At 51.3% G+C, this 23,239-nt stretch overlaps 1 protein-coding gene across 3 annotated transcripts in view; it reads right to left on the bottom strand.

Moving 5' to 3' along the window:
* Positions 1-23,239, bottom strand: part of KCNQ1 (potassium voltage-gated channel subfamily Q member 1) — a 322,363-nt gene that overhangs the window by 176,152 nt on the left and 122,972 nt on the right. For 2 of the 3 annotated variants that reach the window (XM_045770689.2, XM_045770690.2), the window contains exon 11: positions 2,198-2,318. In XM_045770689.2, the coding sequence (XP_045626645.2) occupies positions 2,198-2,318 (121 nt within the window). Of the gene's footprint in view, positions 1-2,197; positions 2,319-5,406; positions 6,869-23,239 lie in introns of those variants that run through there. The other variant, XM_045770691.2, reaches the window with a different exon arrangement.

A 23,239-nucleotide genomic window follows, 5' to 3' on the forward strand; every position in this document is an offset into this window, starting at 1 on the left:
CCATCACAGACCCAAGTACCTGCCTGGACACCTGCCTGCCGCCCCAGCTGGTTCACACCCGCTTCTGGACAGGTCTGCTGGGAGAAGCCCTTGTAGGTTCTAGCATGGGGACCTGGCTGAGGACTGGGGCACAGGCTCAGGCAGCACTGGGGGTGACCGAAGACACCTCCTCCCAGCCGGCCTGCCACGCTGGGGGCGCTGGCCCGAGAAGGCCCACAGCCGGCCCATGGCCAGCACGGGGCTCCGGGCTCTTCCGGTCTGACGGCCACAGTCCTGGAGGAGAAATGGCCAAGCGCCCCCGGAGAGCCAGGTTGTGCTGGCGTGGACTGCCTCTTGAGGCACCCTGAGCAGGCGGGCGGCCTGCGGCCCCTGGACAGTTGGTGTGTGCTGATGCCAGGACCGACAGCCGTCACCTCCAAAGGGGTGATGACCGCTGGGGGCAACTGTGAGCTTGTCTGTGCGGCTCCCCCGAGTCCCGAGTCTTTTGTCAACCTCACCCTGGGCCCCCCGTGGGGGTCTCGCGGGGCCAGGGAGCTGGGGAGGCCTCCCCACCCAGCTGCGTGGATGGTGGGTGGCAGCCCTGTCCTTCCCGGGTGGGACTCCTTGTGTGTGTGTGTGTGTGTGTGTTTGAGGGGTTGGGCTACGGTCAAGAGAACAAAGGAGGAGAGGCTCCAACAGGAGGAGAGTGGCTCGGGGGACAGGAAGGGGCAGCAGGCACAGTGAGGTCTGGGTGAGGTCCACCTGCCCGAGGGGTGCGGTTCCCAGCAGGCTCTGAGCCGGCGCTGCACCTGTGTTTTGGACAACACCAGCCACAGAACTCCAACTGTTCCCACTCTGTGGTCTGTCTCGTGTGCTGGACTCTGTACAGGCCTCTGCCAAAGCGGTAAGACAGCGTTCTGCCTGCGGGCACCGGCCTGCCCCGCACAGCCCGCCTGCCCTCCCACCCCCCGGCTGTTCACACCTCCGCTCCCGCCCACTTATCCAGCAAGCCTGTCTGGTCATCTCCAGGACGGGTGGGGGCCCCACAGCCCACTCGGGCCGGGTCCATGAGGACGAGTTGCCCCTGCTTCCCAGTGACCTGGCCGGCTCCCACTAAGTTGGGGAGCACCTCCTGGGGGCACCCTGCCAGCCACGGGGGAGTGTCCACCTCCCCGTGAGCCTGAGGGGCCTGGAGAGAGGGCCGGCGGGTCCTGCCTGAGCACCGTACCAGCCCGAGACGGTCCCGTCTTTCTCGCATTCTGGCTACGCGACTCTGCCAGTCCTGCCTGAACAGCCAGGAGGCCCTGCGACCTGGGTCCCCACTTCCTCTGTCACCTGCGAGGCAACAGCGGCAGGCCCAGGGCCTCACCCCGGGAGAGGCGCACACGGCTCAGGCCGACGCCCAGACCCCTGGAGGAACGCGCACGCCCTTCTGAGGCCTCTCGACGTGTCCGTGGAGAGGGGACCGAGTCAGCAAGCGAGCCCGCGAAGGGCCGAGCGGCGCGCACACATCCTCACACAGGACTTGTCCGGGGCAATCCCCGGCCGGGCGGTGGCCAGAATGGGCCCGAGTGCCCCACGGACCCCACCCCTCACTGCCCCCCTGGGTGGCCCTGCTGGGAGCACTGACTCCCACCTTGCAAGGGACTCACAGCACGCAGGGCCCTGGGGATTGGCCTGGCAGGGCTGCGATAGCGGGGGAGGGCGGGCACGCGTCCCAGGCCAGCTGTGCCTCGGGGGAGGGCCCGCTGGGAGGCGTGGAAAATCAGCCATTTCCTCCACCTGAAGGAGCCCCTGAGGACAGCCACGGCGACTGGCAGACAGCACTCGGCATCTGCCCCGCGGCTCTGGCCGGGTTCTACGGGGAAATGCTGAAAAACAAAGTCGTCTCTTTCTTGGGGGCGGGGGAGGGGGCTAGGGGAGAGAAAAACAATCTTCTCAGACGCGCACGGCGCAAAAACAAGTGGAAAATGATCAGCTTGGTTTTCCCCAAGTCAAAACGAGAGGATCGTGTTCCCGGACTTGGCGGGAAATGCCCCTGCTCTTCTCCCCGCTTGGTGCCTGGGCACTGGGTCCGGCCCCTGGCAGCGAGTGGCCCCAGCTCGCCGAGGGCAGGGGGCAAGTGGCGAGCCCTAGGGGAGCAGGCCTGAGCCCCACACCGGCCCCTCTGAGCCCCATGGCCCTGCAGCCCGGCCCGGGCGGGCCAGCGGGCACTCACTGTGACACGTGGGTGATGGGCGCCAGCAACGTCTCCCCCTCCAGGTCCAGGTCCTCCGCAAAGCTGTTGGTTCTCACAAAGTGGGCTGTGCTCACCTCCAGCAGCGTGGGGCTCTTCTTCACTGTGGGGATAGGCGTGGCACAGCACGTGAGGCCTCTGTCGAAGGCTCGAGGGGACCCAGGGGGCCCAGGGCTGCTCAGAGCCCGGCTCAGACACCCACCCCAACCGGCCACCCCAGCCGGGGGCACAGACTTGCACGCCCCGAGCCTTCCCCCAAACCGACAAGACATCTACTCGCAGAGCTGGGTGAGGAGGGGGGATGGTTCGTGAAGCCTCTGCCCCGAGGATCTGGGGGTGGCAGGTTAAAATGGCCCCCATGTGCCTGAGGCCTCAAAGGCCCGTGACGCCTTTGCAGGGGGAGGACTGCCTGGGCTGAGCTCAGGTGTCCAGGCCTGTCCCCAGGTTCACAGCTGACACTCAGGTCAACAGAACAGCCGACAAGCACCGGTCGGCTGAGAGACCCTGACTCTCACCACCACTGACCCTCCTGCAGACAGAGGGCCTCGCACCGGCGAAGACCCAAGGTGGTCTCCTGCCCACGATGAGCCACAAGCCTGGGAGAGGGAAGCAGCCACAGAGCTCCTCCCCGCCTCCCCAGCTCAGGCCACGGCGCCACACCGGCCACCCAGACCCCAAGGGAGGCGTGGGAACCTCCTCGCCCCAACAGCCTGTGTCGCATTCAGGTCCCCGGGCCATCTTCGACAACCTGGGGCTGACGTCAGGGCTGATAAGGAGACCTACCCGGCCCGGATTTTCAATGTGGACTGATCTTTCTTTTCTCCATTTAAAGCTTTTATTTTAAAGACATAAGTACTCATTGTAAGAAGTGCAACAACTCAAAGATTCACGAAGGCCCGCCTCCTCCAAGGTCATCGTGTGAACGCCCTGTGGATTCCTAGCTCACCCCTCTCTGCTCGTCGTACCAGCGGACACCAGGTGAGACTTCTTTTTCTTATACACGTGTCACTGCTCTGTTCCTGTCCCCCTGCGACATGCTCATTTCTCTACAGGTGAAGGAGATGTGGATCTGTGTCTGGGTGGTTGGACAGTCGTCCGTGGTTTACATCTGCCACAGGTCACTCAGCCACGGACACGGAGGCTCCGCTAGCTTTACGCCACTCAAGGCAACGATGCGCCACCCGTTTGTAAGAAATCCTGGCGCTGGGGCCAGGTGAGAGGGTGCGTCCTCGGTAATTTTAAGTGCCTTCCCAAGACGTTGTAGCAACACAGACTCCCCCAGCAGTGTGTGAACGTGACAGCTTGCCCACGTCCGGGCCCAAACCAGCCGCTGGCGCTCTTCCCGGGGCCGCCAGGCACGGAGGAAGCTGTTTGGTGCGCTGAAGGCCTGCTGTGGCCTGGAGGCTGTTTGGACTTCCTCCTGCAGAACCGACTTGCCTGTTCACATCTTTTGCTCATTTTTGCTTGTCGACTTGTAGGAATTGTTTACCGATTAAAATATTAACCTTTTGTCATGTAAGGTACAGAAATCTTCCCCAGGCTATCTTTGGTCTTAGCCTTTGAGTATGGTTGTTTTCATACCAGAAAATGTTTTACATGTCTAAAGTGATACACTTATCTTTTGCTTTATGTAAAAAGAAGATTTTCCCACTTCAAAGGGATACGCCGGTCCCTGCATTTACCTGTGATGTGAATGCATGAATGTTGTGTGTGTACATTTTACCGCATTTACCATTTATGCCTCACATTCTGGGTGCTCACCAACAATCTGAAAGTGTAAAAGGACCCTGTACAATCTTTTTAAAAATGTATTTTTATTTACTTTTTATTATATCATACATAATCTTAAGAAACTAACGTAAAACATAAAATATAAAATTTCTCGAGGAAGACACAGAAGACTATCTCTGGACCTTGGATTTGGCAATGAGGTTTGAAGGACAACACCACAAGCTCAATCGGTGAGAGGAAGAAATTGATAAATTGGAGTTTATCACAATCGCAGGTATATTTGCTCTGCAGAAGACATTGCTAAGGCAAGCAGAGGTAAGCTACAGACTTGAAGAAGGTATTTCCATGTCTCCTCTTTGGCCAAGAACTCATATCGAGAACACATAAAGAACTTTTGCGACTTGACAACAAGGAAAGCCACCAAACCAATTTAGGAAATGGATTACAGGCAAGCGTGGAGAAGGGTGCTCGGTTCAGTCAACGTCGGTAGTCGTTAGGGAAACGCAAGGTAAATCCACAGTCAGCAACCACAACACCTTTCCTGGAATGGCTAATTGTTTTTTAAGGTTTTATGTATTTATTTGAGAGAGAGAGAGAGTGCCGAGCAAGAGAGAGAACAAGGGGGGCCGAGGGAGAAGCAGACTCCCCGACCAGGCAGGGAGCCTGATGTGGGGCTCGATCCCAGGACCCTGGGATCATAACCTGAGCCGAAGGCAGACGCATCACCGACTGAGCCGCGCAGGCGCCCTCTAGAATGACTAAATTTTGTTAAAGCTTGAGACCTGAGCATGCCACGCCCTCACGAGGACGCGGAGCGGCTGGAACTCACTGCCACGGGTGGGAACGCAGAATGGTGGGGCCGCGCTGGAAGAGAGTTCGGCGGCGTCCTCTCGGGTTAAACATGCACTTGCCGAGCGGCCCAGCGGTCCGTCTCCCAGATACTCACCCAGGAGAATCGAAAATTTACGCTCAAACCTGTGCATAAACGTGTACAGCCGCTTCCCTCACAGTCGCCCAGACCTGGAAACGGCCAGGACGTCCTTCAGCAGGGGAGCGGGTAGACGCACGGTGTTCGAGCCGTGCAATGAACACTGCCCGGCAACCAGAAGAAATGGGCTAGTAATTCGTGGGGCAACACGGGTGACTCTCCAATGCATACCGCTAAGCAGTGAAAGAGACCAGAGGTACAAGGCTATGTATTCTATGATTCCATTTATATGACATTCTGGGAAAGGCAAAACTACAAGGACATAAAACAGGTCAATGGCTGCTCGTGTTTACGGGAGGGGGAGTATCTGACTTCCAAAGGGTTGCACGAGGGAGTTTCTAGGGCTGTGCAACTTCTCTCTATGATGCTCTGCTGGTGGATACATGAATCCAGGCATTCGTCAAAACCCACAAAGCTGTCTCTCTCCAAGAACCGATTTTACTGTTTGCAAACTAAAAAAAAAAAAAAAGAAAAAATCAACCAGCCTGTTCTAGGATCCTAGGAATGAAAGCAGACTGCGAAAAGTGAATTCTGTGTGACGAATGTGTGACATCGTACCGCATAGCACCGGGAGGATGGCAAGAGGGAGGTGGCCTCTTTGGACTGTCATAAACACAGGGCTCTAGTTGGTAATTGTGTTTCTCGTAGGGAAACTATGGGTTAAACAAATAAGTAAACAAATTATCAGTAGCAGGAGCCAGGTTTCTCACTCTCTGAGAAGTACAGCAGTAAACGGAGTGTGTGTCATGGGGGGAGGGGGTGGTACAAATGACCCGGTGGCCAGAAATTTCAGTGTGAACTTGCATCGCACGTCCCACAGACAGAGCCGTAATTACAGACACGTGCGCGTCCCTGGGTGACGGACGCATATATACTTCCTCACTCTGTCTGCAGGGGGGAAGCCGTGACAACCCGGCAGCCATGAGCACCCCAGGGCCACATCCTGGTTTCTTAACACCATCCACTTCCCGGTCGGAGGGACCAGGGCTCTCTGGCTGAAGACGGCAGGAAGGATGCACGAGGAGCCTGACGTTACCGTCTAGTGCTCCAAGGACGGGAATGCTCAGAATGGATGGGGGACATAGGTCCAGTGGGCACAGGAACTAACCCAAAGGACCCTCGATCAGGTGGCTAAGGCCAGAGCCATGTGAACCACACAATAAATCACAGGACTGAATTACAGCTCAAACACAAGTATCCCGAGCCCATCCTGATGCAAACTAGTAAGTGGGAAGGAGGGGCAGGCCTTCCTCCACGGATGAATGCTCAGAGCCGTCGGTGGAACTTGAAGGAGACTTCAGACTATCTCCCTCAGGTATCTCTTCACGGCTGCGGTGCTCTTCACACAGGTTCACCGACTCTTTCCCACCCGTCCCGCGGGAGGTGGCGCACCAGGCCCTCCCCTGAGGACAGCGCGCTCGGTGACTCGCCTCCGCGACTACACTTGGAACGGGGAAGAACGTGTCTGACACGGTCTCAGCTCCGTGGCTCAAGCTGGCAGCGCCAGTGACAAATCACGCTGACGCGGTGCGGCAGGCAGAGCGCCTCTCTCCTGCGCCCCGCGAGCCCAGAGCCCCAGTCTCACCCGGAGACACCAGACAAACCCAACTGTGGGACACGGACACCCGGCCAGCCTTCCTCAAAGTGCCAAGGTCACGAGAGCCGAGGAAGGACCGAGGAGGCGGTCTCACGGATCAGATAGAACCCCAAGACCTGCTGAATATAACCGTGTCGTAATCGACGGATCCTGGAGCAAAGGACCGCGGTCGTTAGACTGGGGAGGTCCAAACGGATGACCTGGACTGCGGCTTGAGAACGGTGTGGCTGTGATGGTAACTTCCTGGCTTCAGCTGTGACACCAGGGTGACAGAAGGCCGTGGGCGTTAGGGAAGCTGGTGAAAGGTACCCAGGGACTCTGCACGACTTTGCCTCTCCTGTATATCCAAAAAAGTATTTTGAAAGCAAAAGTAAAACCAAAGCAAACCACAGCAAACCACAGCAACCCCAAATCGGAAGAACAAACAAACAAATCCTGTATACAATAGTACAGAAACTCTTCAGTGTCTAATCAAGGGAATGCAAGAACCCTAAGGAGAGATGGTTAGGCCTTGACGAGCGCCATTGAAGAAGACATAACCTAACTCGGGGGAGAAACAGACTTCTGTTCCACGGACTGGAAGACTCCACGGTGAAAGGGTCGTCCTCCTGGAACCATAATAGAAACCCTAAGGTTTGTGTATTAGAACGGGACACCCGATTCTGGAATTGTTCTGGAAACGCAAGAAGTCAAGGTTTGGCAATGTTCTCGAGGAACAGCGAGCTAGGAGCACCTCCTCCCCCGGATACCCCCGCAGGGCTTACAAGCTGTGGCCGGTGAGACGGGGCGAGGCGGCCGGGCCAGCGGGACAGGGTGGCGCATCGGGAAATAGCCCGCGTGCGTGGGGACGCTCACCACGATCTGAGGAGGCTGGCGCAGGTGGGAGACGGCCCTCCGGGACAGTTGGCTGTCCATGTGGGGAAAACGCTAAATTGGAGCCCCCCCCCCCCCCCCCGCCATATACCAGAAATTCATCCTCGGCTTTCCGGGCAATTGAAGACCTACGAAGAAAAGCAAATATCTAAGGCCTTTAGAACTGAGCCTACAAGGACTGTCTTCACGATCTCGGACTTCCGAGGGGTTTCCTAAGACTTAAACAATATCCGTACAGGAGAAGGCGGATGGATTCGGAGACCTCAGCCAACAGCACCTTCAGGAGTAAAAACACGACCGCGGGAGAAGCGTATCCACGACACAGAAGGAACTCATGTGAATCAACAAGGAAAACATAAACCACGTAAATGAAGAACGGGCAGCAAACGAGCACATCAGCAAAGAAGGATCCGGACGTCCAAAGAACACGTGCTAAGGTGTTGTGCCTGACTCGCGATCAGGGAGAGGGAAACCAGCGCGGGAGCTCACGGCCCGTGGGGGCGAGGGCTGCCCTCCAGCAGGAAACCGCACAGACATGACTTAGTCACACCCGGGAGAAGGGCTCTGAGCGAAGGGCTCTGTGCCTGTGACATTCCCAGAGAGCACAGCAAAGTGACCGGTAAGCCTCGAGGAATGCGAGGACATGCAAAGGCTCCCAGGCCTGGGAGCTGGCGAGAGCACTGACCGCCCCCATTTCAGAGACTCGGGGCTGAGATTCAAGTACCCTGGGTTATATTATACAGTTGTCAAGTGACAGAGCTGAAACTCCGTCCAGGATTCAAATGTTCTTTCAAGAAAAAAAAAAAAAAAAAAGGAAAGGAAAAAGAACACAAATACATATTTTTATGTCTGCATCACTTGTATACAGAAGGAAAGAGGGGCAGAATGGTGGCTGGAAAGCGGGGCTGCTTTGTAAATGTCCGACATGACGAGTGCCATCTCCAGAGCCCGCGGGCCGGCAGGAATGGGGGAGCCACCTGACCCATGAGAAAGGCCCAGCCCTGGTGTTTTAGGAAATTGAGCTGTGCACATCAGTTGGCCGCCCAGAGCGGGTGGGGCTTGCACCTGCCAGAGAAGAATGTGTGCTGTTTGGTTTAATCCTGGGAACAGCACGAGGGGCCCGCAGCAAGGGGCAAAGAGGGGTTCCACAGGTGTGTTTTTCCAAACCCAAAGGAACGGCGCCACTCTGCCCCGTGTGTGTGTCGGAGACCGCGGGGTCTGCCTCCCCCCGTCACAGGCAGGCAGTGGCCGGGGGGCGCAGACCACCCCCCTGATTCCCGTGGCTGTCACAGCTGCGGCAGGAGGCACAGGGAGTCTGGGGGATGGGGCCTCGCGTCCTCACCAGATATAGCGGCACGCTGCCCCCTTCAGGCACGGGCTTAAGGGCAAATGCCGGGTCCCAGGAGAGCGGGCTGGTCGCCCCTACCTCCAAGAAGCCCGAGATGGGACAAGACAACCAACGGCCCTGGCCTCCCAGCTGCGGAGCAGGCCGAGCCCACGAGCCCAGGAGTCCACGGGGCACCTGCCCGGCCAGCTCATGGAGACACCCGGCTCCCAGGAGGCCCGGCCCCGGGGGAAGAGCTCCCGGTGTCCTGGCGACAAGGAAGTCACACTTCCATTAAGACGGTCCCAGCGTTCCGATGCTTTCATTCCTTGGCTGCCTTTGCCTTGTCAAGGCCAGAATCTGGGCCTAAGTTTTCAGGGCAGAACAAAACAATTTTGTTTTCTAGGAAAATGGGAGGTGTGGGATGGCGAGCGCAGCCTCTGGCGTGGCGACCGGCACAGCTGGCGACACCGGCTGCCAAGCCTCGCCCTCCCTCCGGAGAACAGAACCGAACAGCTACAGCCTCCTTCCCAGCCGGCAGCCCTGCTCAAGAGGCTGATTTCAAGTTCCTTTAAAAAAATATGGGCACAGAAAAAAGACTGGAAGGAAATAGACCAAAATGCTGACTGTGGCTGGGTTTGGGTGAAGAGACGGTGGGTGACTTTCGCATCCTTCCTTCTCACGTCATGTTTTCTGATTGGGACGGCACGTCCACGCGTCCGGGAGGCGGCCGTTTGTGCAAGGCTCCCACCCTGCGCCCTCTGGTCCCCCACCCCGCCAGGAGCGACCCCCTCGGGGCCCTAAGCCTGGGCCCGCCACGCATGCGCCCCAGGCCTCCTTCCCAGCGGTGCCGGCCCTCGTGTCCCTTGGCTCCCCACACGGCCCCCTTGCTCACACGGCGAGACCAGGTCAACCCCAACACTGGGACACGCCTGGCTCCCCCGAGATGCAGGAGGGGACCTCCCCTTCCCCCTCTGCTGCTTCGAGGGTGACCCCATTTCGTCGTCACAGCGGCCCCGTGGGACGGCAGCTTCCATCCCTGCTTCTAAGTGAGCAGACTGAGCTCGGAAGGGTGCAACCTTGTGCCCTGGGTCCCCCACATGAGATGGGACCTCCAGCAGCAAGTCAGACTGGCCGCAGGCTGCAGCCCACCCTCCCTCCCCCGGCCCTCCACCCTGGGGACAGTCTACCTGGGAACTTCCCCGCCGTCCCGTCTCCTCGTCCCCTCGTCACGGATTAAAAGCCTGTGTAATCCCCCAGGTGTAACTGGAGTTCTCCCTGGAGCTCTCCCTGCCGGGCGGGCGTGGTCTCCTGGGTGCCTGGCCCCGGACCTCGCCTCTCACCTCCACCCCGGCCCTCGGGGCTCAGGCACAGGCGCGGTCCCTGGGTCACCCCATCCCACGGGGATAAACAGAAGCTGCCCCTGTCCTTCCCGAGTCAGAGCCCCTTCGCCGGCCCCCCCAAGAGTACCCCTCTTGGCGGATTTGCCAAAGCCCTGCAGATCCAGCACCGTGAACGGGAACCCCCTCCCCAGGGCATCCGGACAGCTGCAGCCAGCCCTGCGTGACATTGCTGCACCGCGGCCCCAGGCCCATGCCAGCTGCCTGTGCCCGGCTCACAGACCCCGAGCCAGCACGGCCACCACCTGTGTCTCCACTCAGAGGCGAGAAGTAAGGAGCATGGACAGAAAGTGTAAAAGCCATTCCCACAACAGCTGCCAGGGACAGGGGCGAGGAGTGGAGCGAGAATGTATATTCACAGCTGGTACCCAGTTCCGCTAGGAAAATACCTTGCTCGAGTGGACACCTGTTGTTTTCGCCTGCCCGGCAGCCAGGCCTGGCTTTGGCGAAGAGCTTCCGGAATCGTCCTCAGGGAGCGGCCCTTTCCCCATTCCCAGGCTGCAGGGTTCAGACACCCACAGGCTGTCCCCAAAAGGGGCCCATGGCCCGGGATGGCTCGTACCCTGGTTGGGGCCAGGGCCCCGGACCCTGGCAGGAACAGTGGGGGAAAGAGACGGCCTCTGTCTGCTGGGTTTGCTGAGCTGGTGTCCATTTGTTCCCCTGGGAAGGGGCTACAGCCGTCCCTGTCCCCGTCCTCATCCCTGTCCCCAGGGCCAGTGCATGGGGGGGGGGGCGGGGCAGGGGAGAGGGAGCGGGAGAGCAGAAGAGGGAGCAAGGCGGGCGGGGGGAGAGCACAGGAGGGGGAGGGTGAGAACAAGCAAGCGAGATCGTCCCAGCCCCGGGGTCCAGCTGTGTCTGAAACAGCTGGGTCCAGATGTACGAGCCACAAAGTGTCCCTTTTGTGCTTCAGCTCGCTTGACTTCGGGGTTCCATCATTTGTTACCAGGACAGTCCTCAGGAATGTGTGTGACAAACAGGGGTGAGGTATGAGCCTGAAGGGAGGGATGTGGGGAGTCAAGGTCCCAGGGGAGCGCGGGAGGCACAGGGCAGAGGGGACGAAGGGGCTCCCCGAATGCTGGTGGCTGGCCTTCTCCCGCTGGGATGCCAGCCCGCCATCTCCACCCCTTCCGTGAGGCCCTGTCCGCGCCCCACGTGAGGGGAAGACTGGCGCCGACCGTGGAACACGCCGGGCCTCCTGTCCGGTCAGGGATGTGCGGATAGAGTTGACATGAGGGGAGCAGCCACCTGAGAGCCAAGGGCAGAGGCAACCTTGGGAGTCCTGGCCAGATCTGGGGACCCCAGGCTTTCCACGCCCCCCGAGTAGAGGGCACGGAGGCCCCTCGCCTCCCCTCACAGCAGAGCTCGCCGGCCCCCGGACACACGAGCTGTGCACCCCAGGGTGGGGTCTGAATGGCGGGGGCGCTGGGGCGGCCGCGGCGCCAGGACAGGGTCAGCCTCGAGCGCGTGCAGGAAGCGAAAAGGGAGCAACACAGCCACCCACATGAGTCTGCGACCCTCTGGGGTCCCCGTGCTCAGGAAGTCCCTGTCCAAGCTTCCCAAGACACGGTTTCAGCGGCTGGTTCCCGGCAGCAAGAGCGGCCCCGGGAAACGTTAATATACAATGGAATCTGGGCTCAGTGCTGTCTTCTCCAAGAGTTGAGCTCACAGGACATTCCCAAGAAACCTCTGGAGAGGTGGGGAGGAAAGTTTCTGGAGGTCTTTGGATGAAGAAAACAAAAAAGTGGCCTTGATTTTCAAGGCAAAATTACAGAGGAAGAAAAAAATGTTTTTAATCTAATTAAGAGCGATCTTTTCACCTTCATCACAACATCGCGGAAACGTGCCAGAGCCTCACTTCACACAATAATCAGAGCAATTAGTGAGGGAGAAGCCTTGGAAACCGGTGCAGATGTTCTCAGAATGTTTAATGGGGAAATGAGTTGCAGGCCTCGTTCTCAGCATCCGGCTCCAGGCCCTGGCTACCAAATCCAGACATCTGCTGGGGCCCCACCCCCAGGCCCCGAGGGCGCGGGCTTGAGAAACGCAGGTCCCTTCCCAGGCCGCCTCCCAGCCAGGCCAGATCTGGGGCTGAGAGGCTCCCCACAGCTCCCCAAGCTGGAGCCTGGACACATTCGAGCCACCCCAGAGCTGGGGGGAGGCTTAACGTCAAAATTATGTGAACAACTGATGTCAAAAATAATCAGCTCAGCATAGCTCCCCCACCCCGTCCCTGCTGGCTGCAGGAGGGCTGGGAGGCAGGGAGAGGGCAGGGGGCCCTGAGGGGAACTCGGCTACGACCGCCCCCCTCCCCGTGTCCCCCAAGTTCTCACGGACACCACTGTGTTGTGAAAGGACAGGGTGGCATCTGCCCACCATGGGCACAGGGGCCCCATTCCGATGCTGCTGGCCTCTTTGTGGGCCCAGGAGTCAAACTGGTTGAACACGAGGAATTTCCAGTCATCAGAGAGCAAATGGAGAAACAGGATGATGCTTTCCTTAGGAACTGGTTGGTTCCAGAGGGCGGGGGCCACAGGGCTGGTGTTCTCGTAGCCCCTTGCGGGCCAGGCGGCTCGGCAGAGCTTCCCGGAGGGAGCACGGCGCTAAAGGACCCAGGCCGTCCCTACTCTCCGGGACCTGCCAGCTGCTTTTGTGAGCACCATCTCTGACCCCGGGGCCGTGCAGCCACACAGGCTCGGCCAGAAGTGAGAGCGGGGTGGACCCCCTGCGGGGCAGCCCCTCCCCCCCCCCCCCCCCCCCGGCAGACAGATCAATACCCTGGCTCCCTCACCAGCTGGCAGGGCGGCTCTGAGGAATGCTCTATGCGGCTTCCCAGCTGCCCACCGCGGAGGTCGTCTCAATAAGTACCCAGCACAGGGTTCCTGAACTGGGCTCTGTGTTCAGTGGAACTGGCCCGAGACACTGTGGCAGGAAGCTACTGGAGCATTTTAAGTAGGAGAGCAGCAAGGTCCACTTTATATTTAAAGAATTCCCTTGAGTTGCTATGAAGAATGGAGAGGAGGAGGCAGGGATGAAACTGAATGACCAGTGAAGACGGAAGGCCAACCACCCAGGCAAAGGGATGGCAGCAGCGTGGCCCGGGAAGGGGGCTGGAGGGCAGGCCAGGGGTGGGCGAGGTCCGGAGAGTTGAGAGAATCTGCCGATGGATTAGACGGGCAGATGAAGGAAAAGGTGTGCCTCCGGAAGACCTCCAGCCAGGCCCGGAGACCGGCGGCACGCTGCTACCTTCTCCCCCCCGCCCCCCCCGCCGTTTCAAGCCTCCCCCAAAGTCTAAAACCAAGAAATGCAGGTAAAACCATAGATGGAGGGTGCCTTGGGCAGCATGAGGAGACAGAACGCCATGGCCTTCCGATCGCCTGTGAGTGTAGAAATGAGCCAGATTCGAATAACGCCCTAAGCACCTCCCACCACTGCCATTGTACGGCTACAGAGTCAGGAGATGGACGTTTAAGAAGCTTTGTCAAAAGACAGAAGGAAAGTGAGTGACCTGGGCAAAAAAGGAGGAGTATGTACCTTCCCGACCCTTCTCCTCACAGAGGCATTGAACAATCGTGCCCAAACCTGTCGGAACTAGGAACAGTCGGGAAAGAGGCAACGTGAAAGTGGCAGGGGCGCGGTGGCATTTGTACTTGCCCACAGAACACCCCAACCCCAGCTCGGTGGCGGTGTGAGGATGGCAGTCCACATTCCCAGCGTGGGGCCCTGATCCTTGGTTCCAGGAGGGGCGGAGAAGTGAAAGCTGATGGGCATTCCTTGAAAAAGCCGTAAGGGAGTCCAACAAATTCCAGCCACCTCTGGAGAGTTGTCGTTGAGGTACACAGTGGAGCACAGAAAGCCTGGGAAGAAAAGCTGGAGAAATCCTTCTGACTGGAAATCAGGCTACTCAGAAGTAACCGCGTACATTGAGGAACCGAGAAGGCTGAGCTCGTGCCCAGGGTGAGATGTGTGCATTGAAAATGCCCAAGAGCGCTTGGAGCCTTCCCCTCCGCTGAGCACTCTGCCCACCTCGAAAAGGAAGTGAAGGCTAAGGCAGAATTGTAAACAGCCTGGACAAATGTCCCAGCACCCCAGCAGAAAGCCAACCTGCAAAGACTGGATGAATTCTTTTATTTTTTTCCCCTCTCCCCCCTTCTCCCTCTCTTTTCCTGACCCCTGGCACTCAAGGAACCTTTCGTCAAAATACAAGCTGAGCACGAGCTCAGGGACCAGGACTTCAGAGACCAAACATGACAAAGTTTGCAGATTTCACAAAAACAGGTTAGAAGTCACTGAACAGCTGTAGCCCACAGCAAGACAAAAACAGCCTTAAGGAAGGAAAGAACCTGATAGCTGGGGTTACTACATATAATGTTTAGAACACCCAGTTTTTAACAAAAAGTTATGAAACGTGTAAAGAAATAGAGACTATGACCCGTTCACAGAAGAAATGAGCAGGTAATGTTCCTGAGGAGGTATAGACATTGAACTTACCAGAGACTTTTAGTCCACTTTCTTAGATATGCTCAAAAGAATGGAAGGAAGTTGTAGGCAGAGCAGTGAAGGAAACCAGGAGAACAATACATAAAGAAACAGAGAATATAAATGAAGATACATTAAACAGGAATTCTGGAAATGCAAACCATAATATCTGAAAGGAAAAACCCAGTCGAGGGTTTCATTAGCATGTTTGAACAGGTAGAAGAATCCGTGAACATGAAGATAGGTCAATCAATTGAAATTATCAGGTCTAAGGAAAGAAAGGAAAAATAATCTGACGGAATAAGGAGCAGACCCTAAGGACCTGTGGGATGCCATCAAGTGTACCTATCCATAATCGGAATCCCAGAAGGAGAGGAGAGAAAGGAGCAGGAAGAATATTTGAGAAAATATTAGCTGGCAACCTCCAAATTTCTTGAAGGCATGTAATCGATACTTCCAGGAAGCTCAGTGAACTCCAAGGAACACATTACAATCAAACTGTTAAAAGACAAAGACAGAACCATGAAAAGAGTGAGAGAAATGACTGATCACATACGGGAACACACAGTGAAGAGTAACGTCAGATTTCTCATCAGAAAGCATGGAGGCTGGAAGGGAGTGGGATGACATTTTAAAGTGTCAAGAGAAAAATGAGTCAAGAATTTTATATCTAGTAAAATTATCTTTCAACAATAAAGGGACACTACTGTGCACCTGAAACTAATATAACACTGTATGTTAACTATACTGGAATTAAAACAAAATAAAATAAAAAACAATGAAGGGAAAATGAAGATATTCCCAGATAAACAAAAGCTGAGGGAGTTCATCACTACAGACCCCTCCTACAAACAATGCTGAAGAGAGTTCTTCAGGCCCAAGAGAAAGGACACCAGAAAGTAACTCAAAGTCATACAAAGAAATAAAGAATTCCCTAAAAGGTAACTGCATAGGAAAACATAAAAACCGGTATCATTGTACTTTTAGTTTGTAACTGTGCTTTATTTCCTATATGACTTAAAAAACAAATACATGAAACAACAATTATGCATCTGTGTAACTGGGAATACAACGTGTAAAGATAAAATCTGTGACAACAACACGAGGGGGAACCATACAGAAGCTGTGTTTTGTATGCTATCCAAGCTGTTGATATCAGTTGAAACTAGAGTTTTATAAGTTTAGGATGTTAAATGTAATCCTTGTGGTAACTAACAAGAAAATATAAAAAAATATATACATAACAGGACTGAGAAAAGAATAATTGCACCCTACTAAAAAATCAGTTAAACACAAGAGAAGGCAGTAAAAGAGGAATGAGAAACAAACAAATGCACAAAACATACAACAAAAATAGCAAAACGGCAGTCCTTCCTGGTCATTAATTACACTAAATGTAAATGGATTACGTTCTTCAATCAGAAGAGATTGGCAGAATGGATAAAAAGAAATTATACAACCTACACTGCCTACAAGATACTCATTTTAGATCTGAAGACACAAAGAGATTGAAAGTGAAACAATGGGAAATGATAGTCTATGCAAATGGTATCCAACAGGGAGCTGGGGTGGGTGTACTAATACCCGGGAAAATAGACTTTAAGTCAAAAATTGTTACAGGAGACAAAGAGGAAAGAGTCGGCTCATCAAGAAGACATAGCAATTACAAATATATATACTTCTAACAACAGACTTCCAAAATATATGAAGCAAACATTGACAGAATCGAGGGGAGACACTGACAGTTCTATAATAATAGTTGCAGGCTTCAATACCTCACACTCAGTAAGGGATAGAACAATCAGACGGAAGGTCAACAAGGAGAGAGAAAACTTGAACAACACTATAAACCAACTAGACTTAACGAACATCTAGGGGACACTCCACCCAACAACAGCAGAATACACATCCTTCTCAAGTTCACCTGGAACAGTCTCCAAGAGAGGTCACATGTTAGGCCACAAAACCATCTCAGTAAATTTTAAAAATTAAAATCATATGAAGTATCTTCTCTAACCAAAATGGAAGGAGGATAGACATCACTAATAGAAGGAGAACTAGCAAACCTGTGGAAATTAGATAACTCAAACACTCTTTAAAAACTAGTGGGTCAAAGAAGACATCATAAGGGAAATTAGGAAATACTTTGAGATGAATGAAAATGAAAACACAACATACCCCGGCATGGATGCAATGAAAGCAGTGCTCAGAAAAAATTATACCTGCAAATTCCCACGTTAAGAAAGAAAAAAGTTCTCCACTAACCTAACTTTACAGCTTAAGGAACTAGAAAAAGGAAAGTAAAGTAAACCCAAAGTTAGCAGAAAGAAGGAAATAATAACTACGAGACTGGTGAGAGATGCAAGGAAAGAGGAAAACAACAGAATCCACAAAAAGTGGGCTATTTTTGAAACATTCAACAGAATTGGCAGACTTCAAGCTGGAATGACTATGAAAAGAATTAGAGACAATGTGTAAAAGTAAAATAGTAAAGAAAGTGGGAATCTTACACTCGACCCTACAGAAATAAAAAGAACTATAAGAGAATACTATAAACAGTCATACTTCGACAACTTAGAAAACTTAGATGAAATGGACAAATTCTTAGAAACACACAAAGTGCAAAAACTGACTCAAGAAGAAACAAATTCTGAACAGATATATAACAGGTTAAAAGTTTGAATCCGTTATCAACAAACTCCTACAGAAGAGAAGTCCAGGAACTGATGGCTTCACTGGTGAATTATACCAAACTTTGAAAGATGAATTAACACCAATTCTCAAACTAACAAAAAAGAAGGCAGGGGGACACTTCGCTATACATTCCTATAAAATGAGTGTCACCCTGATGTCAAAGCCAGACAAGTACAGCACGAGAAAGCTAGATATCAATGTCCTTAGAGATGCAAAACCCCTCCGCAAAATACCAGTAAACCAAATCCAGCAGCACAGTGTGGAGATCACACGCCGCGGCCAAGTGGGATTTATCTCGGGAATGGAAAGCTGATTCAACACGGAAAGATCAATCCGTGTAAAACATCCCATTGACAGAAAGAGGAGAAAACCACTTGAGCACCTCAAGGGCAGAAATCAATATCCGGTGACCATTCAGGATAAAAATTCCTAGAAAAAGAGGAATAGAAGGGAACTTTCTCAACATGATAAGGAAACTTATGGAAAACTCACAGCTACCATCATACTCAATGGTGAAAAGACTGAAAACTTGCCCCCTCAAAGCAGAAACTGGACAAGAATGCCCATTTTTACCACTGCTTTGCAATGATGTGCTGGAAGGTTTAGCCATAGTAACTAGGCAAAATAATAACGATAATAAAAAGCATCTATTTTGGAAAGGAAGAAGAAAAATTATTTTTATTCACAGATGACATAATCCCATCTATAGAAAATCCCAAAGAAGCCTCAAATGAGAAAAAGAAAAAGGAAAAAGGAAAACGACTACTAGAGCTCCTAAGTGAGTTCAGGGACGTTGCAGGGCACATGGTCAACACAGAAAATCATGTGTTTCGATCCCCCAGCAATGAACAATCTGAGAAGGAAAAGGATTTTTAAGTCCCTTTACAATAGCATCCATGTTCATGGATTGGAAGACAGTATCGTCAAGATGACAGTATTCTCCAGTGATCTAGATTCAGTGCCATCCCTATCAAAATTATAATGGCCTTTTCAAAAAAGCAAAGATGGAAAAATTGATCCTACGATGTTTATGGAATTGCAAGGGGCCCTGAACTGCTAAGACAGTGTTGAAAAAGAAAGTTGGGAGACTCACATTTTCTTCTTTCAAAACTTACACAGAGCTACGGTAATCAAAACAATGTGGTAGTGGCACGAGGACAGACATACAGACCAATGAATCCCTCACATACATGGTCAACTGATTTTCAACAGGGCGTCAAGACTATTCAATGGGAAAGAATAGTCTCTTCGACAAATGGCGCTGGGACAAGTTGGCAAAAGAATGAGGTCAGACCCCCCTCCTCACACCATAAACAAGAACTAAGTCAGAGCTTATGTACAAACATAAGAGCTAAACTGCAGGTTTCTTAGAAGACGACATGGGGTAAATCACACGATCTTGGATCTGGCAATACATCGTTAGATATGACGTAAACAGCAGGCACATCTCTGTGAGCGTGCTACATGCCCTGGACTGCTTCACTGTAAAATAATTAATTCACCGTACACGGACATTACCTCATTAAAAAATAGATGAGGCAGAGAAGACTTTAAAGGAGCAGAGACACAAAGAAAAGAATAAAAAGACAGTGGCTGTGGTTAATGGAAGCCCAACATTCATATCACTGAAGTCTCTGCAGAAGAAATAAAAATAATAGAAATAATATTTAAAGCCTTATCTAAGGAAATTTCTATAAATACAATAAAATCTAACTCTTGTGGGACACCTGGGTGGCTCAGTCGGTGAAGCGTCTGCCTTCGGCTCAGGTCATGATCCCAGGGTCCTGGGATCGAGTCCTGCATCGGGCTCCCTGATCAGCAGGGTGTCTGCTTCTCCCTCTCCCTCTGCCTCTGTCCCTACTCATGGGCTTTCTCTCCCTCACTCACTCTGTCTCTCAAATAAATAAATAAAATCATAAAAAAAAAAATCTAACCCTTGCATTTCTGGTACCGTGTGGGTACCAGGGAATTTATCTAGAATAATCCATTCTGAGACATTTCCAAGTAAAACTGTAAGACTTTACAAATAAAGAAGATGGCCTCCGAACAAAAAGATGAAATAGCTTCTGGAGGCAGGAGAAGCATGCTGGCAACAGACTCATCACAAACAGGACAGAAAGCAGGACAACGGTGGAACAATATTTTCAACAAATTTACGGAAGTGCATACCAAGGATTTTCTACTCAGCCGAGCCGGCCTTCCTCTAGCGAAGGGATGGAAAAGCAGACTTCGTGTGTACCAATATCGCATGCATGCGTGTTGCTCCGGAACTTACCAGAGGGTGAGCTATGCGCCGCCGTTGGGGACAATGCTCTGGCAAGGGAAGTGACGGTGAACGATCTGTGTATTTAATTACACACGAAGACCCAGAGAGAGTCACGGCCGAATAACACTATGTTCTGACAAAATAGAATACAAATCTGAGGGAAGGAAGAGAGGCTGAGAAAACAGCAGCTTGGAGATACAGTATACAGAAGGTGTGACTTACATGCATGATGGAGGCATCCACGGTTAGCGTTGAAACCAGCGCATCAAACACGGTGAGCTTGAGTAGGAGAAAGGGGTATCCAGCCAGAACAAAACGAGTGATGTGAAGGAAACCACCAGGAAAAAGAAGAAGTGAACGTTCTTAAATACTGAAATACTGAATGAAAAAGCAGAGCAGACACACAGAACAGAGAGCAACAGAATCAGTAAGACATAATTCAGGCGGTAACTGTAATATGGGACAATACAGACATACTGGTTGTATTGATAAATGGCAGTGAAAACTTGCTTCTTGGAAGAAAAAGACATCCAAATGGGCCTAGAAAGCAGAATCCAACCCTATGCAATTAAAAAAGAGAGAGAGAGACGTCTAAAATTCAGGGATTGAAATGGTTGAAAAATACAGGCGTGAATCAAGATTTACCAGGGAAGTGTAAACAGCAAGAAAGCATGGGCTATGCTTCTGATATCAGAAAAAAGAGTAATTAATGCTAAAACAGCATTAAATGAGACAAATAAGGATCTTCTGTGATGCTAAAAACTGTGTTTCATAATGAAGCTACAACAATTATGGAAAACGAGCAAATACCACAGCCACCACCCATATAAAACAGAAACGACCAGATATGCGGGGGAAAATAGAAACACATTAGTGATGGGAGAGTCCAACATTCCACGTTCCTATGACAGCCAAAGTGGACTGAAAGAAAAGGACATTAAAAATCTGAAGGACATAATCATTAAGGTAGGTCTTTTGTGGGTGTATATAGAGAGAACCCTACACCACGACAATGGAAAATATCCTTTTTTGAGCACACATTTATAGGTCTAAATACATAGATCAATAAAAATAAAAATACACAGACTACCAATTGAAAAAGCTAAAAAAAAAAAAAAAGAAAAAAAGGACTATAAATAAAAAAAAAGCATGAGGAAGGAAATAACAAAGATAAAAGAAACTAATGAGGCAGAAAACAGTAAAATACTGGACCAAATTAACATAATAAAAATCCTGGTTACATGAAAGAAATAAAATAGACAAACTACCATTTAATTAGGGAGAAAACAGCACAAACTAAAAGGAACAACAAGAGAAGGTGCCGTGAAGGAAAATTTTAAAATAATGATAGACTGCTTGGTACACTTCTATGCAAAGAATTCGCAAAACCCAGATGAAATGGATAACTTCCTTGCAAAATACAGTTTATCTAAAATTGATCTCAGCAGAAATAGAAAGCTTACGCACACTGATTTCCAAAAAAAAAAATCAGTAGAAAAAGTTACCAAGGAATTACCCTGAGAGAAAGTGTCATATCCAGTCGGTTTCACAGGGGGAATTCTACCAAAACCTCTCAGAAACTGGAGAGTCTTAATACTATACATACGTACATACATATATGTATGTGTATATATTTTGCTTCAGAGTGTGGAAAATGAAGGAAACCTTCCAAATACTTTTTAAAGTGTAACACTGATATATGAACGATAAACATAGAGCAGGAAAATAAAAGTCCCATAATATTTGTGAATGCCGATGCAAAAATTCTAAATATTTCCCCATATTAATAGGTTTAAGAAGAAACATATGATTACATCTAAGAATTTATCAACCGTTCCTATTAAAAGCTCTCACGAAGGTACAGGGAACGGACACCTCCTTGACAAAAGTGCTCAAATACGAGATAAAACAGAGTGAATTCCTCTACGAGCCACACATAGTAAAAGGGCCTCCTGACTCTGACTAAAAATCCAGACGTCATAAGAAGATCAGTGAATTTGACTCCAGGTATAAAAAAATAAACCTTTCGCACAGGAAAAAAAAGTACCCTAAGCAAAACTAAACGGCAAACGAGAAAACGGAAGGAACCCATTGCAGCAAAAATCACCAATAGGAGGCTTGTGGCTACGACATACAGAAAACGTGAAAACTGAAGGAGTAAAGGACCAAGATGGTTATAAAAAAATAGGCAAAAGGTATCAACAGCTCGGGAAATTATATATAAAAATGTCCCTTAAACTTGTGAAACAATTCCAGTTTCACTCGTAAAAAGATCAATGCAAGCTGAAGCCAAAGCTAAATCGAGATATCAGTTTTTACCTATCAGATCGACAAAAATTCAAAATACTGATAACCTACTCCCACTCCGCGGCTGTGTGGGACAGTCTCACATCTGCTGGTGTGAGTGCAAAATGGCACTACTCCTGTGGAGGGGAATTTGGCAATATTTAACAAATCTAAATGCGTATTTGTATTCCAACCTAGTAACGCACTCCTAGGAATTTACCTTAAGGGTATCCCTCCAACAAAATGTAAAAATATGCATAAGATTATTCAGTGCAGAATTTTATTTGCAATTATAAAATGTCAGAAAATAACCCAAGCTCTGGCCGCAGAATGGTGAGCGTAGCTTCCGTCGGGAAACCACGTACACAGACAAGCTTCAGGGGCTGGCCGACAAGACTACAGCACGCAGGTGAGGAGGAAAGCCATGTAACTGTAACGAAGGACAAACCTCTCCACGAGCAGATGTTGAGTGATTTCTAGGAGATGGTTTTAGGTGGGAAAAGCAAAGTACAAAAGGACATATATAGAATACCACCTTTTTTGGAATAAAGAAGGGGAAATGAGAAAATAAACCCATATGTTTGATAAAGAACATACATCATCCCACATGCAAAATCAACCAGGAAGTACTGAGGCTGCTGACTTAGGAGGACTGGAAAGAACCAGGCTGGAAGGGATATGGGAAGATGAGAAGGAAGGAACTTTCTCTCAGTAGACCTTCTTGTATGGTTTTGACTTTGGAAGTATAGTCACATCCTGCATATCCAAAAAACAACATGGAATCAGCAACATGCAGGACCCCTCTAGAAAGGGGGAATGAGGACCCTGGCGAAACTTGTCCCTAGCAGGCAGTGATAAAACTGGACAAGACTTTCAGAAACAACCACTTAAGAACTCTAGAAATTAACTGAAGGAGAACTGAAAGGCGTTTATTCGAGAAAAAGCTACAAAAACTCAGAACGGCAGAGTCCGTGGCACTGTCACTTAGGGCTGCTCCCATCCCCCACCCACGCTCCGTGGCACAGGAGCCTTGAGGACCCACAGTCCCGGTGCCAACAAAGAGGGCCAACATGACTTGGAGCCTCATGGGAGACCCCATGTACTGTGTCAAACGACAGCAATCTCGGGGGCAAATCAGCAAAGCGCTGGGGAAGGCTAATACCACAGCTTCCAGAGGCTGCAGTACTGGTTGGGACAAGCAACAGACCAGCAAGAATTTTTACAGGAATCCTGAGATCTGGCAGACTGCACGCACACTCGAGAGAGACAAGCAAGGACACCTGTTATCTGCTTCTCCTTGGCGGGCTGTGAGACCCCATGTGGGCAGAAAATTACAGCCACAAGACACTTGTAAACCGCCTGAACTTTGAATGAGTGTCTCAACTCACA

The sequence above is a fragment of the Ursus americanus genome, chromosome 24 (genome assembly GCF_024610735.1).
Source record: "Ursus americanus isolate L20-20 chromosome 24, mUrsAme1.1.p, whole genome shotgun sequence".
Classification (NCBI taxonomy): Eukaryota; Metazoa; Chordata; class Mammalia; order Carnivora; family Ursidae; genus Ursus; species Ursus americanus.